We start from the raw sequence: 17267 nt of genomic DNA on the forward strand, positions 1-17267 counted from the left end.
GTCCCACTAAGCGTAAACCAGATGGGATGGAGTATCACTGCAAAATGATGATAGCCCTGCTGGTTAAGTGTGCCTTGAATTTCACATAAATCACAGGCAGTGTCACCAACAAAGCACCATCGCACCTCCTCCACAATGCTTCATCGATGGGGCTGTAGTGGAGCAGATTGAGAGCTTCAAGTTCCTTTATGTCCACATCAATAAACTATCATGGTCAAAACACACCAAGACAGTCGTAAAGAGGGCACAACAAAGCCTATTCCCCCTCAGGAGACTGAACAAATTTAGCATCCTCAGAAGGTTAAACAGCTGCACCATTAAAGCTGGTTGCATCACTGCCTGGTATGGCAACTGCTCAGCCTCCGACTGCAAGACACGACAGAGTGTAGTGCATACGGCCCAGTACATCACTGGGGCCATCCAGGACCTCAATACCAGGCGGTGTCAGAGGAAGGCCCTAAAAATTGTCAAAGACTCCAGCCACCCTAGTCATAGACTGTTCTTTCTGCTACCGCACAGAAAGCGGTACCGGAGCGTCAAGTCTAGGTCCACAGTCTTAACAGCTTCTACACCCAAGCCATAAGACTCCTCCACCCCTCTTTTACGCTGCTGCTACTCTTTAGTTATTATCTATTCATTGTCACTTTAACTCTACCTACATGTACACATTACCTTGACTAACCTGCAATGTGACTCTACAGTCGTGGTCAAAAGTGTTGAGAATGACACAAATACGAATTTCCACAGAGTTTGCTGCTTCAGTGTCTTTAGATATTTTTGTCAGATGTTACTATGGAATACTGAAGTATAATTACAAGCATTTCATAAGTGTCAAAGGCTTTTATTGAAAATTACATGAAGTTGATGCAAAGAGTCAATATTTGCAGTGTTGACCCTTCTTTTTCAAGAGCTCTGCAATCTGCCCTGGCATGCTGGCAATTAACTTCTGGGCCACATCCTGACTGATGGCAGCCCATTCTTGCATAATCAATTCTTGGAGTCTGTCAGAATTTGTGGGGTTTTGTTTGTCCACCCGTTTCTTGAGGATTGACCACAAATTCTCAATGGGATTAAGGTCTGGGGAGTTTCCTGGCCATGGACCAAAATATTGATGTTTTGTTCCCCGAGCCACTTAGTTATCACTTTTTCCTTATTTTAAAGTGCTCCATCATGCAGGAAAAGGCATTGTTCGTCACCAAACTGTTCCTGGATGGTTGGGAGAAGTTGCTCTTGGAGGATGTGTTGGTACCATTCTTTATTCATGGCTGTGTTCTTCGGCAAAATTGTGAGTGAGCCCACTCCCTTCACTGAGAAGCAACCCCACACATGAATGGTCTCAGGATGCTTTACTGTTGGCATGACACAGACTGATGGTAGCGCTCACCTTGTCTTCTCCGGATGCCCCAAACAATCTGAAAGGGGATTCATCAGAGAAAATGACTTTACCTCAGTCCTCAGCAGTCCAATCCCTGTACCTTTTGCAGAATATCAGTCTGTCCCTGATGTTTTTCATGGAGAGAAGTGGCTTCTTTGCTGTCCTTCTTGACACCAGGCCATCCTCCAAAGGTCTTTGCCTAACTGTGCGTTCAGATGCACTCACACCTGCCTGCTGCCTTTCCTGAGCAGCTCTGTACTGGTGGTGCTCCGATCCCGGCAACATGCTCTGCCTCCTAGTGCCGGCTGTCCTCATGAGTTGCGTTCGCAGCCGGAGACGGATAGAGTTAATGATGAGTGGTGGGCGGGCGGACCCCCCCATATTAGGACATCCTCAGTCTCAGCAGGGCTTGTTCTGAGCTGTCCTAATATGGACACCGTAAAACAGGTTTTGTTATTTTGTATGTGTCGGATTAATATCACAATTTTTTATATTTTTTTATTAAATGCAGGGGAAAAAAATGACACTGTGCACAAACCTGAGAACTGTAAACAAGAAGGTTAATATTTTCTCCATGAGACTTTAGCCCTGTTTGTACCTGGTTCTAGAATGCGTCCTTGGTCCACATTCTGATTCTGCCTCTATATTCAGTCAGTTGTAGACACATTGTGATCTGATAGTGATAGGATCTTCCTGACCAACTCGGAAGGTAGTCAGGCACGCTTGGTGCCTGGAAATCTTACAAGTGTAGACGGATCTGGACAGTTGAAACCATTTAGGGCTCTATTCAATCCGTATCGCGGAAATTCAGCATTACAGCGTGATTAACATTTAAAGGCAATGTTCCCGCTTTAGCAGAGACCGCGTTCACGGTAAACATTGTGTGCGATCTGTAACACTTCAGCGAATCATAATTATCCACTTTCTAAAGTCATTAAGAGTTGGTACCGTTGTGCCACCATTGACTAATGGCATCAATATGACTTAGTAAAAACATTTAGATTATTTTCAAAGAACAGATGTAAAATCATTTACAATCAGGGACGGAGGGACCAGGATATCTGGTCACAATGTGGACACATTGGACGGATAACAGACACATTACAATACCATGTGTGTAGACATATTTCTGAAAATGTGGGCATGATGAGAATGTGGACCAGATCAGGGCAAAGGAAGCATATTAGCGCCAGGTGTAAAGAAGAATTTATTGTCTTAATTCTTCATCGGTGATGTTAAAGTGGCTAAGAATATTACTGAAGATTTAAAAAAAAAAAACTACAACAGCAACGTTTCAATAATTGATTTCCACAATGCATTATCATAAAGTTATCAAATCAATATCGATGGTAACACATCATTTTTAAGGACTATCAAAACAACATCACTTGTTGAGCATAGTGTTGAATGGATCTTGCATCTTCAACATTATTAACATTTTACATGATGGTGTCAAAAGGCTTTGTACAGTACCAGTCAGACACACCGACTCATTCCAGGGTTTTTCTTTATTTGGACTATTTTCTACATTGAAGAATAATAGTGAAGACATCATAACTATGAAATAACACATACGGAGATCATGTAGTAACCAAAAAACTATTCAATAAATCAAAATACATTTTATATTTGAGATTCTTCAAAGTAGCCACCCTTTGCCTTGATGACAGCTTTGCATACTCTTGTCATTCTCTCAACCAGCTTCATGAGGAATGCTTTTCAATGTAGAAAATAGTTTTCTTTTTTAAAATAACGATAAACCCTTGAATGAGTAGGTGTGTCCAAACTTTTGACTGGTACTGTATATACAAAAAGAATCAAGGATATTTATTTTGCATTGCGGCCTTCAGAAAATAAAAATCATTGCATACCAAACAGTAACAACTCATCTTCAATGTGGCTCAGGCTCATTTAGTCCCCCGCTTGAAAAATGTCCCACTTTAAAGGAAACACTTTTAACTGTTAACGAAGCCTTCATAAACCCTTTTTAAAGGGGTTACTATGCCACATTTGGCAAAGAATCAGATTGTATGACCTAATATATCATCATGGTTTTACAGTATTTACATACAAATGAATTGTAAATCACTATATGTTATATTAAAGATGAAAAACTGTTTTGAGTGAGAAGTAGGCATTGGTATGCAGCCAAAAAATAAAGGAAATTCACATGAGCGCCACGATACGTACTTCACCCATGTCATACCAAGGTTTTACAACGCACAGCTTTGACCTACTACAGTAGCTATGTTGGTCTATTGTACTTCAAATCATGTGTGTGCAGGTTGCTTAAGATTCAAACCTTCTCAAACAGCCTAATTAAGTATTTATGATGAATGTTATATTTTTGATATAAAGTCTTTAAAGTATACAGTAATTATACAGTATGTTGTTAAGTGGGACCATGATCTTTTCTCAGTATCTCTGCCATCTTTCGACATAGTCTCACCTGACCTGGGTTCAAATAGTAATTGTTTTCTTTAAAATACTTTGAGTGTTTTATTGAGCCTGCCTGGAGTGCCTGTTGGGTGGGGTTTTTCACTTTTGAGACGATTCATTTGGTTCAGCTGTGTCACACAAGCTCAATTAAGCACAGCTGAAATATTTGAAAGAAATCCAATATTATTTGAACCCAGGCCTGGTCTGGACAGCATTGGACTCTATGAAGTGACCCCACAACTGTCATCAAGTCAACTATTAACTATTCCTTTCAACCAGTCCTAAATCACCTCAAATCAGGAGATCATCATCACTATCCTCTCCTTCCATCTCGTCATCCACGTGACTCTCCGCTCTCGCCCTCTCACTGGCCTGGATGTAATTATCCTCTATGAAGCCATCGTCGTCATCTGTATCCAACCCTCGATGGGTCCTATTGCCTTCACCCCCTCTGCCTACCATGCCGTGCCCAGGGAAGGACACCTCGTCTGGGCTGTACTGGCTGGCTGTGTCCCCCTCGGGGAGCAGGGCGTGGCGGTTGCTGGCCAGGTAGCGGTGGAATAGGCGGCACTTGAAGGCCACCACGAGGAACAGGGAGACAGTGAAGGCGGAGGCCAGTGCTGCAATCAGGTAGGTAGAGCCTGTGGAGGAACCAGCCACGGTGGGGTGGGCAGCTGTGGGGTGCAGGGGACAGGAGACTGGGGTAAATTCAGAGAACAACCAGAGAATGTTCCATTATCCACCACACAAGCTACTACATACAGAGCCTTCAGGAAGTAATCACACCCCTTTGACTTATTCCACATGTTGTTGTGTTACAAAGTGGGACTAAAATGGATTTAATTGTATATTTTTTTGTCAACGATCTATACAAAATACGCTGTAATGTCAATGTGGAAGAATAAAAAATAAATATAATATATATATATATATATATATATACAGTACCAGTCAAAAGTTTGGACAAACCTACTCATTTATTCGAGCACCTACTTATTTTTTTATTTTTTTTACTATTTTCTACATTGTAGAATAATAGTGAAGATATCAAAACTCTGAAATAACACATATGGAATCATGTAGTAACCAAAAAAGTGTTAAACAAATCAAAAGTATATTTGCGATTTTTCAAAATAGCCACCTTTTGGCCTCCCGGGTGGTGCAGTGGTTAAGGGCGCTGTACTGCAGTGCCAGCTGTGCCACCAGAGACTCTGGGTTCGCGCTCAGGCTCTGTCGTAACCGGCCGTGACCGGGAGGGTGTGGGGTGAAGCACAATTGGCCTAGCGTCCTCCGGGTTAGGGAGGGGTTGGCCGGTAGGGATATCCTTGCCTCATCGCGCACCAGCGACTCCTGTGGCGGGCCGGGCACAGTGCGCTCTAGCCAAGGTTGCCAGGTGCACGGTATTTCCGCCGACACATTGGTGCGGCTGGCTTCCGGGTTGGATGCGCGCTGTGTTAAGAAGCAGTGCGGCTTGGTTGGGTTGTGTATCGGAGGATGCATGACTTTCAACCTTCGTCTCTCCCGAGCCCGTACGGGAGTTGTAGCAATGAGACAAGACAGTAGCTACTAAAAACAATTGGATACCACGAAATCGGGGAGAAAACTGGGTAAAATAAAAAATAATAATAATAAAATAAATAGCCACCTTTTTCCTTGATGACAGCTTTGCACAATATTGGCATTTTCTCAACCAGCTTCATGAGGTAGTCACCTGGAATGCATTTCAATTAACAGGTGTGCCATGTTAAAAGTAATTTCCTTTTTAATGTTTGAGCCAATCTGTTGTGTTGTGACAATGTAGAGGTGGTTTACAGAGCATAACCCTGTTTGGTAAAAGGGCTATGTTCGAACAGCTCAAATAAGAGAAACGACAGTCCATCATTACATTAAGACATGAAGGTCAGTCAATACTGAAAAGAAAAACCCTGGAATGAGTAGGTGTGTCCAACCTTTTGACTGGTACTGACTGGTACTATATATGAATGAAAAATAAAACACTAATATATCTTGATTAGATAAGTATTGAACCCTGAGTCAATACATGTTAGGGATGGCAGGGATTACAGCTGTGAGTGTTTCTGGGTTTTTGCTCACTTGGATTGCTCATTGTCCAATATTTGCCCATTATTCTTTAAATAATTGTTCAAGCCCTGTCAAGTTGGTTGTTGAGACAGTCATTTTCAAGTCTTGCTATAGAATTTCAAGCCGATTTAAGGATAAGTAATCCTTCTCACCCCCCCCCCTTTAAGATTTAGATGCACTATTGTAAAGTGACTGTTCCACTGGATGCCATAAGGTGAATGCACCAATTTGTAAGTCGCTCTGGATAAGAGCGTCTGCTAAATGACTTAAATGTTAAATGTTAAATAATTACTGTAACCTAGGTCACTCAGGAACATTCAATGTCGTCTTGGTAAGCAACTCCAGTGCATATTTGGCCTTGTGATTTAAGTTATTGTCCTGCTGAAAGGTGAATTTGTCTCCCAGTGTCTGTAGGAAAGCAGACTGAACCAGGTTCTCGTCTAGGATTTTGCCTGTGCTTAGCTCTATTTAATTAATTTTTATCCTAAAAAACATCCTAGTCCTTGCCTATGACAAGCATACCCATAATATGATGCAGCCACCATTTTTGGCATTTCTTTAGTGCCTTATTACAAACAGGATGCATGTTTTAGAATATTTTATTCTGTACAGGCTTCCTTCTTTTCACTCTGTCATTTAGGGTAGTATTGTGGAGTAACTACAATGTTGTTGATCCCTCCTCAGTTCTCCTAACACAGCCATTAAACTCTAACTGTTTTAAAGTCCCCATTGATCTCATGGTGAAATCCCTGAGCGGTTTCCTTCTTCTCCGGCAACTGAGGTAGGAAGGACACCTGTATCTTTGTAGTGGACCCCCTTTTTTCCCCATCTACCAATCAGTGCCCTTCTTTGCGAACCATTGGAAAACTTCCCTGGTCTTTGTAATTGAATCTGTGCTTGAAATTCCCTGCTCGACTGAGGGACCTTATAGATATTTGTATGTGTGGGGTACATGTTAAACAGTGTTATTGCACACAGAGTGAGTCTATGCAACTTATTATGTGACTTGTATAAAATAAAATAAACATTTTTACTCCTGAGCTTATTTAGGCTTGTCATAACAAACTAGTTGAATGCCTATTGACTCAATATATATTTAAGCTTTTCATTTTTTAAAATTAATTTGAAAAGATTTTAAAAATATATAATTCCACTTTGACATTATGGAGTATTGTGTGTAGATCAGTGACACAAAATGTACATTTAATCCATTTTAAATTCAGGCTGTAGCACAACAGAATGTGGAAAAAGTCAAGGGGTGTGAATACTTTCTGAAGGCTCTGTATATTGAAGCAATGTATTGAGAATTCACCAGTGTGTGTGTGTGGATATGTGCTAGTGTGGATATGTGCTAGTGTGGATATGTGCTAGTGTGGATATGTGTGTTTGTGGATATGTGCTAGTGTGGATATGTGCTAGTGTGGATATGTGCTAGTGTGGATATTGTGTGTGTGTGGATATGTGCTAGTGTGGATATGTGCTAGTGTGGATATTGTGTGTGTGTGGATATGTGCTAGTGTGGATATTGTGTGTGTGTGGATATGTGCTAGTGTGGATATTGTGTGTGTGTTGTAATGTAAGCATGTTTATTATAATTGAATGATTATGAAGAGTTACTGACCATTGTATGGTTATTTTCCACTTTGTCCACACTAATACTGTATGTAGCCTATACCAAAAACTATACGCTGTGCAAACTGATGTCATACTTCCGGGTCCTGTACCCTAATCTTTTGAATGGCCATGATGTTTATATCATAACATTTGTGAAACGCCATCACTTAAGATATGTATAAAATTTAATTTGTGTTTGAATTTATTTCTACCAGAGGCCTTTTATAAAGTTTTGGTCCATTAAAGACCCCTCAAAAAGCCTACGAAAGTTAAAAAGGCTAATTCTTGGAAGGATACTTCCTGGAAAATGCCACATCACTTCCATAGTGTATTGTGTCAAGGTGTGTCAAGGTATAAACTGAAACAGTGTTATTTTTTCAACACCCAAAAATGTAATTTGACACTGGATTGGTGGGACTCATATGTACAGTGTATTCAGAAAGTATTCAGACCCCTTGTCTTTTCCACATTTATTTTGATTCCCCTCATCAATCTACACACACTACCCCATAATGACAAAGGAACAACGGGTTTTTAGAATGTTTTTAAAATTGTGTTTAAAAAAAATATATGTAAATATCACATTTACATAAGTAGTCAGACCTTTTACTCTGTACTTTGTTGAAGCAACTTTGTCAGCGATTACAGCCACGAGTCTTTTTGGGTATGACTTTACAAGCTTGGTGCAACTATATTTGAGGCGTTTCTCCCATCTTCTCTGTAGATCCTCTCAAGCACTGTCAGGTTGGATGGGGAACGTCACTGCACAGCTATTTTCAGGTCTCTCCAGAGATGTTCGATTGGGTTCAAGTACGGGCTCTGGCTGGGCCACTCAAGGACATTCAGAGACTTGTCCCGAAGCCTGTGTGGTGAGGGTTGTTGTCCTGTGGAACGGTGAACCACCATCTGCGGTCCTGAGCGCTCTGGAGCAGGGTTTCATCAAGGATCTCTCTGTAATTTGCTCCATTCATCTTTCCCTCAATCCTGACTAGTCTCCCAGTCACTGCTGCTGAAAAACATCCCCACAGCATGATGCTGCCACCACCATGATTCACTGTAGGGATGGTGCCAGGTTTCCTCCAGATGAGACGCTTGGCATTTAGGCCAAAGAGTTCAATCTTGGTTTCATCAGACCAGAGAATCTTGTTTCTCATGGTCTGAGTCTGTTAGGTGTTTTTTGGCAAACTCCCAGCGGGCAGTCATATGCCTTTTACTGAGGAGTGATCCTTTGTTATGAGACTCGAAATTAAATTCATCGATGCAGCAGAAATGGTGGATTCTGTTTACATTGATCAACCTTGAGATGTTTCTACAACTTGATTGGAGTCCACCTGTGGTAAATTCAAATGATTGGACATGATTAGGAAAGGCACACACTTGTCTATATACGGTCCCACAGTTGACAGTGCATGTCAGAACAAAAACCAAGCCATGAAGTCGAAGGAATTGTTCGTAGAGCTCCGAGACAGGATTGTGTCTAGGCACAGATCTGGAGAAGGGTACCAAAACATTTCTGCAGCATCGAAGGTCCCCAAGAACACAGTGGCCTCCATCATTCTTAAATGGAAGAAGTTTGGAACCACCAAGACTCTTCCTAGAGCTGGCTTCCCGGCCAAACCGAACAATCGGGGGAGAAGGGCCTTGGTCAGGGAGGTGACCAAGAACCCGATGGTCACTCTGACAGAGCTCCAGAGATGGTAGAACCTTCCAGAAGGACAACCATCTCTGCAGCACTCCACCAATCAAGCCTTTATGTTAGAATGGCCAGCCTATTTGGCCAGTCATTATGAGGTATTGTGTGTAGATAGACGAGGAAATGGTTTTATTTAAACCATTTTAGAATAAGGCTGTAACGTAACTAAATGTGGAAATAGTCAATGGGTCTGAACACTTTTCCGAAGGCACTGCACTCTGTGAAGGTGTTACATTTAAATGTAATTTAGGTGCACAAGTGAATGTGCTTTAATGATGACACAAATTAAATGTTTGCATTTTTCTGTTGACAGTGAATAACAAAAATTATATAATAAAAAAAAACATACTGGTGGTTGAGGCAGGGTTATTATCATATTCCATCAGGAGTTTTCTTTGAAATGCTTGAGTCTCCCCCCAGGACTGATCCAGGAGGATGTGCACCTGCAATAAGTGTCCCCACAAAACAAAAGGCCACGATGGCCCTGCAGCCCAGATGTTCCATGACTGTCCTGCAGAAACAGGAAGATTTGGGTGATATGATGAGCATGAAAGAATTCAATCATTCTACCTGTTCCTAATCCTGTTCCTAATCCTGTTCCTAATCCTTCCTGGAATACAACTGAAAAGGGTCCATCTTTTGGGGGGGGGGGGTCAGCTTTAATATTGCAAATAGATTGTCACTTCCATCAATGTAATTATCTGCATAATTTACATTTAACATTTACATTTAAGTCATTTAGCAGACGCTCTTATCCAGAGCGACTTACAAATTGGTGCATTCACCTTATGACATCCAGTGGAACAGTCACTTTACTATTGTAAAGTGACTGGGGGGTGAATTTTGGGGGGTGAATATATATATGTATAAACATGCCTACATATACACATACATATACACAGATACGAATACACAAACATACAGTTTAAATCGGAAGTTTACATTCACCTTAGCAAAATGCATTTCAACTCAGTTTTCACAATTCCTGCCATTTAATCAGAGTAAATAATCCCTGTCTTATGTCAGTTAGGATCACCACTTTATCTTAAGAATGTGAAATGTCAGAATAATAGTAGAGAGAATAATTTATTTCAGCTTTTATTTCTTTCATCACATTCCCAGTGGGTCAGAAGTTTACATACACTCAGTTAGTATTTGGTAGCATTGCCTTGAAATTGTTTCACTTGGCTCAAACATTTTGGGAAGCCTTCCACAAGCTTCCCACAATAAGTTGGGTGAATTTTAGCCCATTCCTCCTGACAGAGCTGGTGTAACTGAGTCAGGTTTGTAGGCCTCCTTGCTCGCACATGCTTTTTCAGTTCTGCTCACAAATTTTCCATAGGTTTGAGGTCAGGGCTTTGTGATGGCCACTCCAATACCTTGACTTTGTTGTCCTTAAGCCATTTTTCCACAACTTTGGAAGTATGCTTGGGGTCATTGTCCATTTTGAAAACCCATTTGCGAGCAAGCTTTAACTTCCTGACTGATGTCTTGAGATGTTGCTTCAATATATCCACTTAATTGTCCTCCCTCATGAAGCCATCTATTTTGTGAAGTGCACCAGTCCCTCCTGAAGCAAACCACTCCCACAACATGATGCTGCCACCCCTGTTCTTCACGGTTGGGATGGTGTTCTTCGGCTTGCAAGCCCCCTTTTTCCTCCAAACATAATGATGGTCATTATGGCCAAACAGTTCTATTTTTGTTTCATCAGACCCGAGGACATTTCTCAAAAAAGTACGATCTTTGTCCCCATGTGCAGTTGTAAACCGTAGTCTGGCTTTTTTATGGCGGTTTTGGAGCAGTGGCTTCTTCCTTGCTGAGCGGCCTTTCAGGTTGTCGTTATAGGACTCGTTTTACTTCTATTTGACATATATTTGTTAATGCAATATTTCACAAAAGTTCTGAACATATAATAAATAAATAAAAAATAATTTAAAAAAAGATAAACTGTACCTCTTGATAAAACAAATTTAAAGTTTATTCAACACAGTTGACACAACCACTAGGGTGGTGCCACTTCAACCACCTCCCGTGATTCCCCCATAATGTGCACTTTTCTATGTCAAAAACACCCTGTTGTCACATGACCACCACATGCCTATAACTGACATTACTCAACAACATACTGTAGTCCGCTCTTCATATTGATTTTGGCAAATGACTTGTACATACCTGACAGACAATGACGTTGATAGACTTAATATCTTTGAGATGTTTTCTCGGCAGGAGTTTTTGTTTAGCCGACTGCAAGGAGACTTGTTGTGCTAAAGGTTGAAGGAAATGTCATTGTCTGCCCCACTCGTAGCCTTAAAGAGACAGTTAATAAGTGACTTTAGAACTGGGTTTGGTTTGTCATTCATTTCTTCCTATCGCTGTCAATTTAGTCAGCTGTGCAAGACTCAAGTTTGTAATTAGGTAAGCAATGGATGAAATGTATTCGGTGGGAAGAGTAGTATTTTCCTTGGAAATTACTTTCAGGTTGAAGCCCTATCTGTTAAACCTTCAATTCAAGGCTTGAATCAGCACACAAGGAATTATTGAGTTTATTTTCTGTGTGCTTACTTGGCCCGTTGTTGGTCATCTGAAAATAATGACTTCATCAATTGTAAATCTGTGGCTTGAATTTGAGGAACATTCCATTTGTTTACTTCACAAATTCAACAGCAGTTCAGTGTTATCACCAGAAGGTGGCAGTACACTTACATGTGCATTGCCGGTGTCCAAGTAGACCTACACCCGTGCTTCACAAACGCTTTTGGCCCACGACCGCATTTTGATATCTGAAAATTATTTGTAATTAACATCCAATGTTTACCTTTTTATTTTCTGCAATCAATTGAAAAACATTAACAGTATTTCTGATTGTCTTTACCAGGTAAGACCCAAGTGCAGACTGTGTCAAGTAACAATGTTTATTGCAACAACAGGGGCAGGCAAAAGACAGGTCAAGACAGGCAGGGGCCGATAATCTAGAATAGTGAGGACAAGGTACAGGATGGCAGGCAGGCCCAGGGTCAGGCAGAGGTCGGTACTCCAGAGTAGGGGCCAAGGTACAGGATGGCAGGCAGGCCCAGGGTCAGGCAGAAGTCAGTAATTCAGAGTAGTGGGGCCAAGGTTCAGGATGGCAGGCAGGCTCAGGGTCATGTCAGGCAGAGGTCGGGTCAGGAGGTCAGGTCAGGCAGAGGTAGGTAATCCAGAGTAGTGGGGCCAAGGTTCAGGATGGCAGGCAGGCTCAGGGTCATGTCAGGCAGAGGTCGGGTCAGGAGGTCAGGTCAGGCAGAGGTAGGTAATCCAGAGTAGTGGGGCCAAGGTTCAGGATGGCAGGCAGGCCCAGGACAGGCAAGGGTCAAAACCAGGAGGCCAAAAAAAAAGAGACTGCAGAAAAGCAGGAGCTGAGACAAACCACTGGTTGACTTGAACAAACAAGACGAACTGGCACAGACAGACAGAAAACACAGGCATCAATTCCCAGGGGATAATGGGGAAGATGGGCTACACCTGGAGGGGGGTGGAGACAAGCACAAGGACAGGTGAAACAGATCAGGGAGTGACAGTCGTCCCAACTCACCATAACATACAGTCCTTTAATGTGGGGAGATGGGTGTGCTTACTGCATGATGCATCCACGTGTCTCAAAGTCAGGGGGCGTGGTCGAAAGTGTGCACCTCATCTCTGCTGTCACATCCAACCTGGATAACTATTTGGTTTTAATGCAGACGAGAGCACTGAATCCAGCTTCATACAAATATGAGCTGGGAAAAGGTACCATGAGTTTTATAATGCTTTCAAGTCAACTGGGAACTCGTAAAAATACGAGGTCAAATCATGAAGTCATGGATCCTCAGATCGAATAGTTGGAGCTCTAGAAAGAGGTCCGAGTTCCAGAGTTTGAATTCCTAGTTGGATGACCGTTCAAAACTATTTTACCCAGTCGAAGCTCGTATTTTTTTAAGTTCCCAGTTGTCTTGGTCGCACTGAGGTCGGAAGTCTGAGATGTCCGTGTTCTCAGTTGTTTCGAATGTGGCATTAATGCTCAGAGGAAGATGACAGGGTATTTATTTAAAACTCCAACGTAGTGACACGTTAATGTATTCGGTCACATGACAGCTTGATCAGCTGTCAAACAGAGTGGGAAGTAGGTCCCAAAGTGCTCTTTCAAGTGTTAGAGGTGAGCAGTCATCACTAGTGTGGGATACTTACTGATGCTGTTTTCTGCTAGAAACATGCACAGCCAAGTGAAGGGGGCATAGTTTCAGACTCCCCTGGATTTGGTCACTCATCTGTCTGCTTGCGTTCAGTTTTCAGTTTCCCAAATATGTCTGTTACATAAGCAAGGATGCACATTTTCTTTTCATTACACAGAAAGTCAACCAAGTCTGTTTATTATTATTATATTTTACATACATTGTGAATGACAACAGTTCCTCTCTCAATGCAAAAAATCTTTCCAACACTCCCCCTCTATAACTACCAGTGGTGGTCGGGGTCGTTTAATATGAGGGAGGATATTGGATGACTGTCATTCATATTTAATTCATCCAGTTCAATGTAAACATCGATAGGTTTAGGCTACCACATGATACTCAAATTCTCCCCATTCCTATCATGAGGTTGCTACAGCTTAGCCAATGAATGAAGGTTTACAACGTACAACGTAAACAGGTCGAGAGAAAAATGTGAGTAATCAAGGTGGCAGACAGTGACACATTCAATATCACATTGCACAACTCTTGCTTGCATCTAGCTGATCTAGGGTGTAATCATTAGTCCAACAGTTGCAAACGAGAGTTTCTATTGGACAAATTAATGTATGTTTATCCCCGTTTCGTTCTGTTTGCTTCTTTTTAAGAAACTTTTTTTTTAACAGAATCGGTGGAATGAATACACCCCTGATCACACGCAGTTCTCTTTCATAGCAGCCACATACAAACAGCAATATCACTTTGCTCATTGTGGAATTCTTTCTCCCATTTACGCACTCTCCTACTCTCACATTTTCCCTCGCTTGTAGACTTCAGTGCACAACGCATCAGCTAACTTTCCAAGCTAAACCTTCATATCATGACCGCTAACCACTACACACAGCCTACATTAAAGATAATATGGTGACAAACGTCATAGCTAGTCAATATTGCTACTAGAACTAATGCATTAGTAAACCCGCTACAATCATGCAGTAGAGTGTACAATCAGCAAAAGTTTAACAGTTACACTGGCGGGCCCCGATGGCAATGAATTAATAAAACCAAAAGCTTACCTTGACTTGGAAAGTAGCTGTACTCCGGCTACACCATGATGCTTCCCTACAGAGTGCTGTTGAAGCTACTGTAGACCTTCTTTGGAAAACAGTGTGTTTTAATAAATTATTTGGTGCCGTGAATATATTTAGTATATTTTTATCTAAAAATATATTTAAAAAAAAAAGTTTCACTGTTTTTATGGAATTCGCTGAGGAGGCTCTTCCCCTTCCTCTTCTGAAGAGCCTCTACTGATCTCCACATAGTTTAGTGAACAGGCATAGGCGCAGTGAATGTGGTTTGATGTAGTTTACAATCTAAGTTACCTGTTGCAGTATATCTCAGAGTTCTGTGCTCAGCTCTTTTACCGCCAGTTGCTCTCGATGTATCATACAATGTGTCCATATGGCAGAGGGAGACACATTCAGAACTAGAGTGCAGAGGCCTGCCTGCCCCATCTGTGCAAAAACCCACCATTCAATCTCATGGAATCTGTTTTCCGTCAATATAGCCACGCAGCACACAGGACCGAGTTTGAGAAACCTTGCCATAGAGGACTCTTCTTTGTATCTGTCCCATTATGGCGTCTGTCTGTCCGGTCTGGAAGCAAGCTTTTTGACTTGATTCAGTACTGCAGTTTAACATGTTTTTGGATTACGTGATGGTGTCGTTTTTGCTCGCGCTGCTCTCTGTGCTAGTTCGCATGTGAGTGTGGCCAAATAAACCGGATGCAACCTGGATATAGCCGGTCCACGGATCGCCGTATGCGAACGTGAGTAGATAACTTTAAAAACATTGGTCGGCCATTTTGGACACAATTTCTAGTTCTTTCACTTTTCAGTGCTGTGAGCTTGAGGCCATTTCCATTTTAAAGTTGTCAATTTTCTTCTTCTACTACTTCTATGAGTTAGTAAACAAACTGAAATCGTTCATAGTGCCACCTAGAGTGTGTTGTGCCCATGCTAAAACAGGCTTTTGGACACGAGTCATTCTCTTGTGTCCTACACCTTTTCCCATGTATGTCAATTAACTCTCCACATCAGAGAGAGAAACGTCAGACACCAGAGGCATCATGACTATTTAGGATATAAGATATACTTTTCTACACAGAGATAAACACATTGTCTAGGTGTTAATGGAAGAAAATTAACCAAAAGAAACACGAGTAGGTTCGTTTGTGTAGCAGTATGGTTTTAATGAAGAAGTAGACAATTGAATTAAGAACTTGTTACAATACATCCCCTCTATTATGCCCAGTTTACTTGTTCCTACTTCCTGCTTGTCTTCAGAGTTAATGTGTCCGGGGCAATGACGTGGAAAAATGTAAAAAGCACACGGTGCAGCCAGCCTGAAAAGTCAATGCTATATATTGATCACCCTGAGAGGTAATTGAGAGATTTATCTCTGAAAAGCTTTGGTAGAACCTCAATTGGGGAGAACGGGCTCGTGATAATGACTGGAATGGACTCAGTGGAATGGTATCAAATACATCAAACATGGTTTCCAGGTGACTGATGCCATTCCATTTGCTCCATTCCAGACATTATTATTAACTGTCCTCCCCTCAGCAGCCTCCACTGTTTCGCATGGTTATATACGGTGTATTAGAAGGGCTCTCAATGTATTTATTAAAACACGTCCATTTCCTGGTCAGCCTATTTGACCCATGGCAGCCATCTTGACAATTGACTGTGAGGTTAACATGCTTCACCACACTTAACATCGTATAGTGCTGGAGTTCAAAGAGAGCTTTAACCATTAAAAAAAACATACAGGGAGGAATTTAGTTTAGAGTGGTGGACTGGACTGTGATTTATGATTACATGTTGTCATAACGGAAAAGACTTGCCCGTACCCAGCAAGATCACAAGATCTTCGATCTTAAAAAACAGATAGATATGAATTATCTCAGAATGAACAAACCCTGCGAGTGTGTGAACAGACCAAAGAGACAAGAGAGAGCTGTTTCTGTCCGTGTTTGGAGAGTCGGTTCAGCAAAGTCCAACATTACTGGTCTTTACAACACTAATCAAAAATAGAAAGGCAACATGCAACAATTTCAAAGATTTTACTGAGTTACAGTTCATATAAGGACATCAGTCAGTTGAAATAAATACATGAGGCCCTAATCTATGGATTTAAAATGACTGGGAATACAGATATGCATCTGTTGGTCACAAATACCTTTAAAAAAAAGGTAGGGGTGTGGATCAGAAAACCAGTCAGTATCTGGTGTGATCACATCGCCTTCACATAGAGTTGATCAGACTGTTGATTGTGGCCTGTGGAATGTTGCCCCACTCCTCTTCAATGGCTGTGCCAAGTAACTGGATATTGGCAGGAACACGCTGTCGTACACAGTGATCAAGAGCATCACAAACATGCTCAATATCTGAGAATGCAGGCCATGGATAAACTGGGACATTTTCAGCTTCCAGGAATTGTGTACAGATCCTTGCAACATGAGGACGTGCATTATCATGCTGAAACATGAGATGATGGCAGCAGATGAATGGCACCACAATGGACCTCAGGATCTGGTCACGGTATCTCTGTGCATTCAAATTGCCATCGATGAAATGCAATTGTGTTCGTTGTCCGTAGCTTATGCCTGCCCATACCATAACCCCACCACCACCAGGGGGCACTCTGTTCACAACGTTGACATCAGCTAACCATTCTCCCACACAACTTCATACACGTGGTCTGTGGTTGTGAGGCTAGTTGGGCGTACTGCCAAATTCTATAAAACAACATTGGAGGAGGCTTATTGTAGAGAAATGAACATTAAATTATCTGGCAACAGCACTGGTGGACATTCCTG

At 41.7% G+C, this 17267-nt stretch overlaps 1 protein-coding gene across 10 annotated transcripts; it reads right to left on the reverse strand.

Moving 5' to 3' along the window:
• Positions 1-3059: 3059 nt before the first annotated feature.
• LOC124042117 (type III endosome membrane protein TEMP-like) lies at positions 3060-15324 on the reverse strand. Of its 10 annotated transcripts, XR_006840047.1 has the most exons (6): positions 14770-15324; positions 13407-14542; positions 12775-12895; positions 11910-11986; positions 9553-9714; positions 3060-4488 (listed from the first exon to the last, which is right to left on the reverse strand). XR_006840047.1 is itself a non-coding variant. In XM_046360461.1 (5 exons), the coding sequence occupies exons 3-5, from the start codon at positions 13429-13431 to the stop codon at positions 4106-4108; spliced, it is 594 nt and encodes a 197-aa protein (XP_046216417.1). In that variant the 5' UTR covers positions 13432-13525; positions 14464-14542; positions 14770-15311; the 3' UTR covers positions 3060-4105. The 10 variants fall into 10 exon arrangements, 9 of the variants coding, with proteins under 9 accessions (XP_046216417.1, XP_046216418.1, XP_046216416.1 ...); XM_046360461.1 differs by lacking the exons at positions 11910-11986; positions 12775-12895 and having other exon boundaries at positions 3060-4512; positions 13407-13525; positions 14464-14542; positions 14770-15311; XM_046360462.1 differs by lacking the exons at positions 13407-14542; positions 14770-15324 and adding an exon at positions 11379-11512 and having other exon boundaries at positions 3060-4512; positions 12775-13400.
• Positions 15325-17267: the final 1943 nt, after the last annotated feature.

The sequence above is a fragment of the Oncorhynchus gorbuscha genome, linkage group LG08 (assembly GCF_021184085.1).
Source record: "Oncorhynchus gorbuscha isolate QuinsamMale2020 ecotype Even-year linkage group LG08, OgorEven_v1.0, whole genome shotgun sequence".
NCBI lineage: Eukaryota > Metazoa > Chordata > Actinopteri > Salmoniformes > Salmonidae > Oncorhynchus > Oncorhynchus gorbuscha.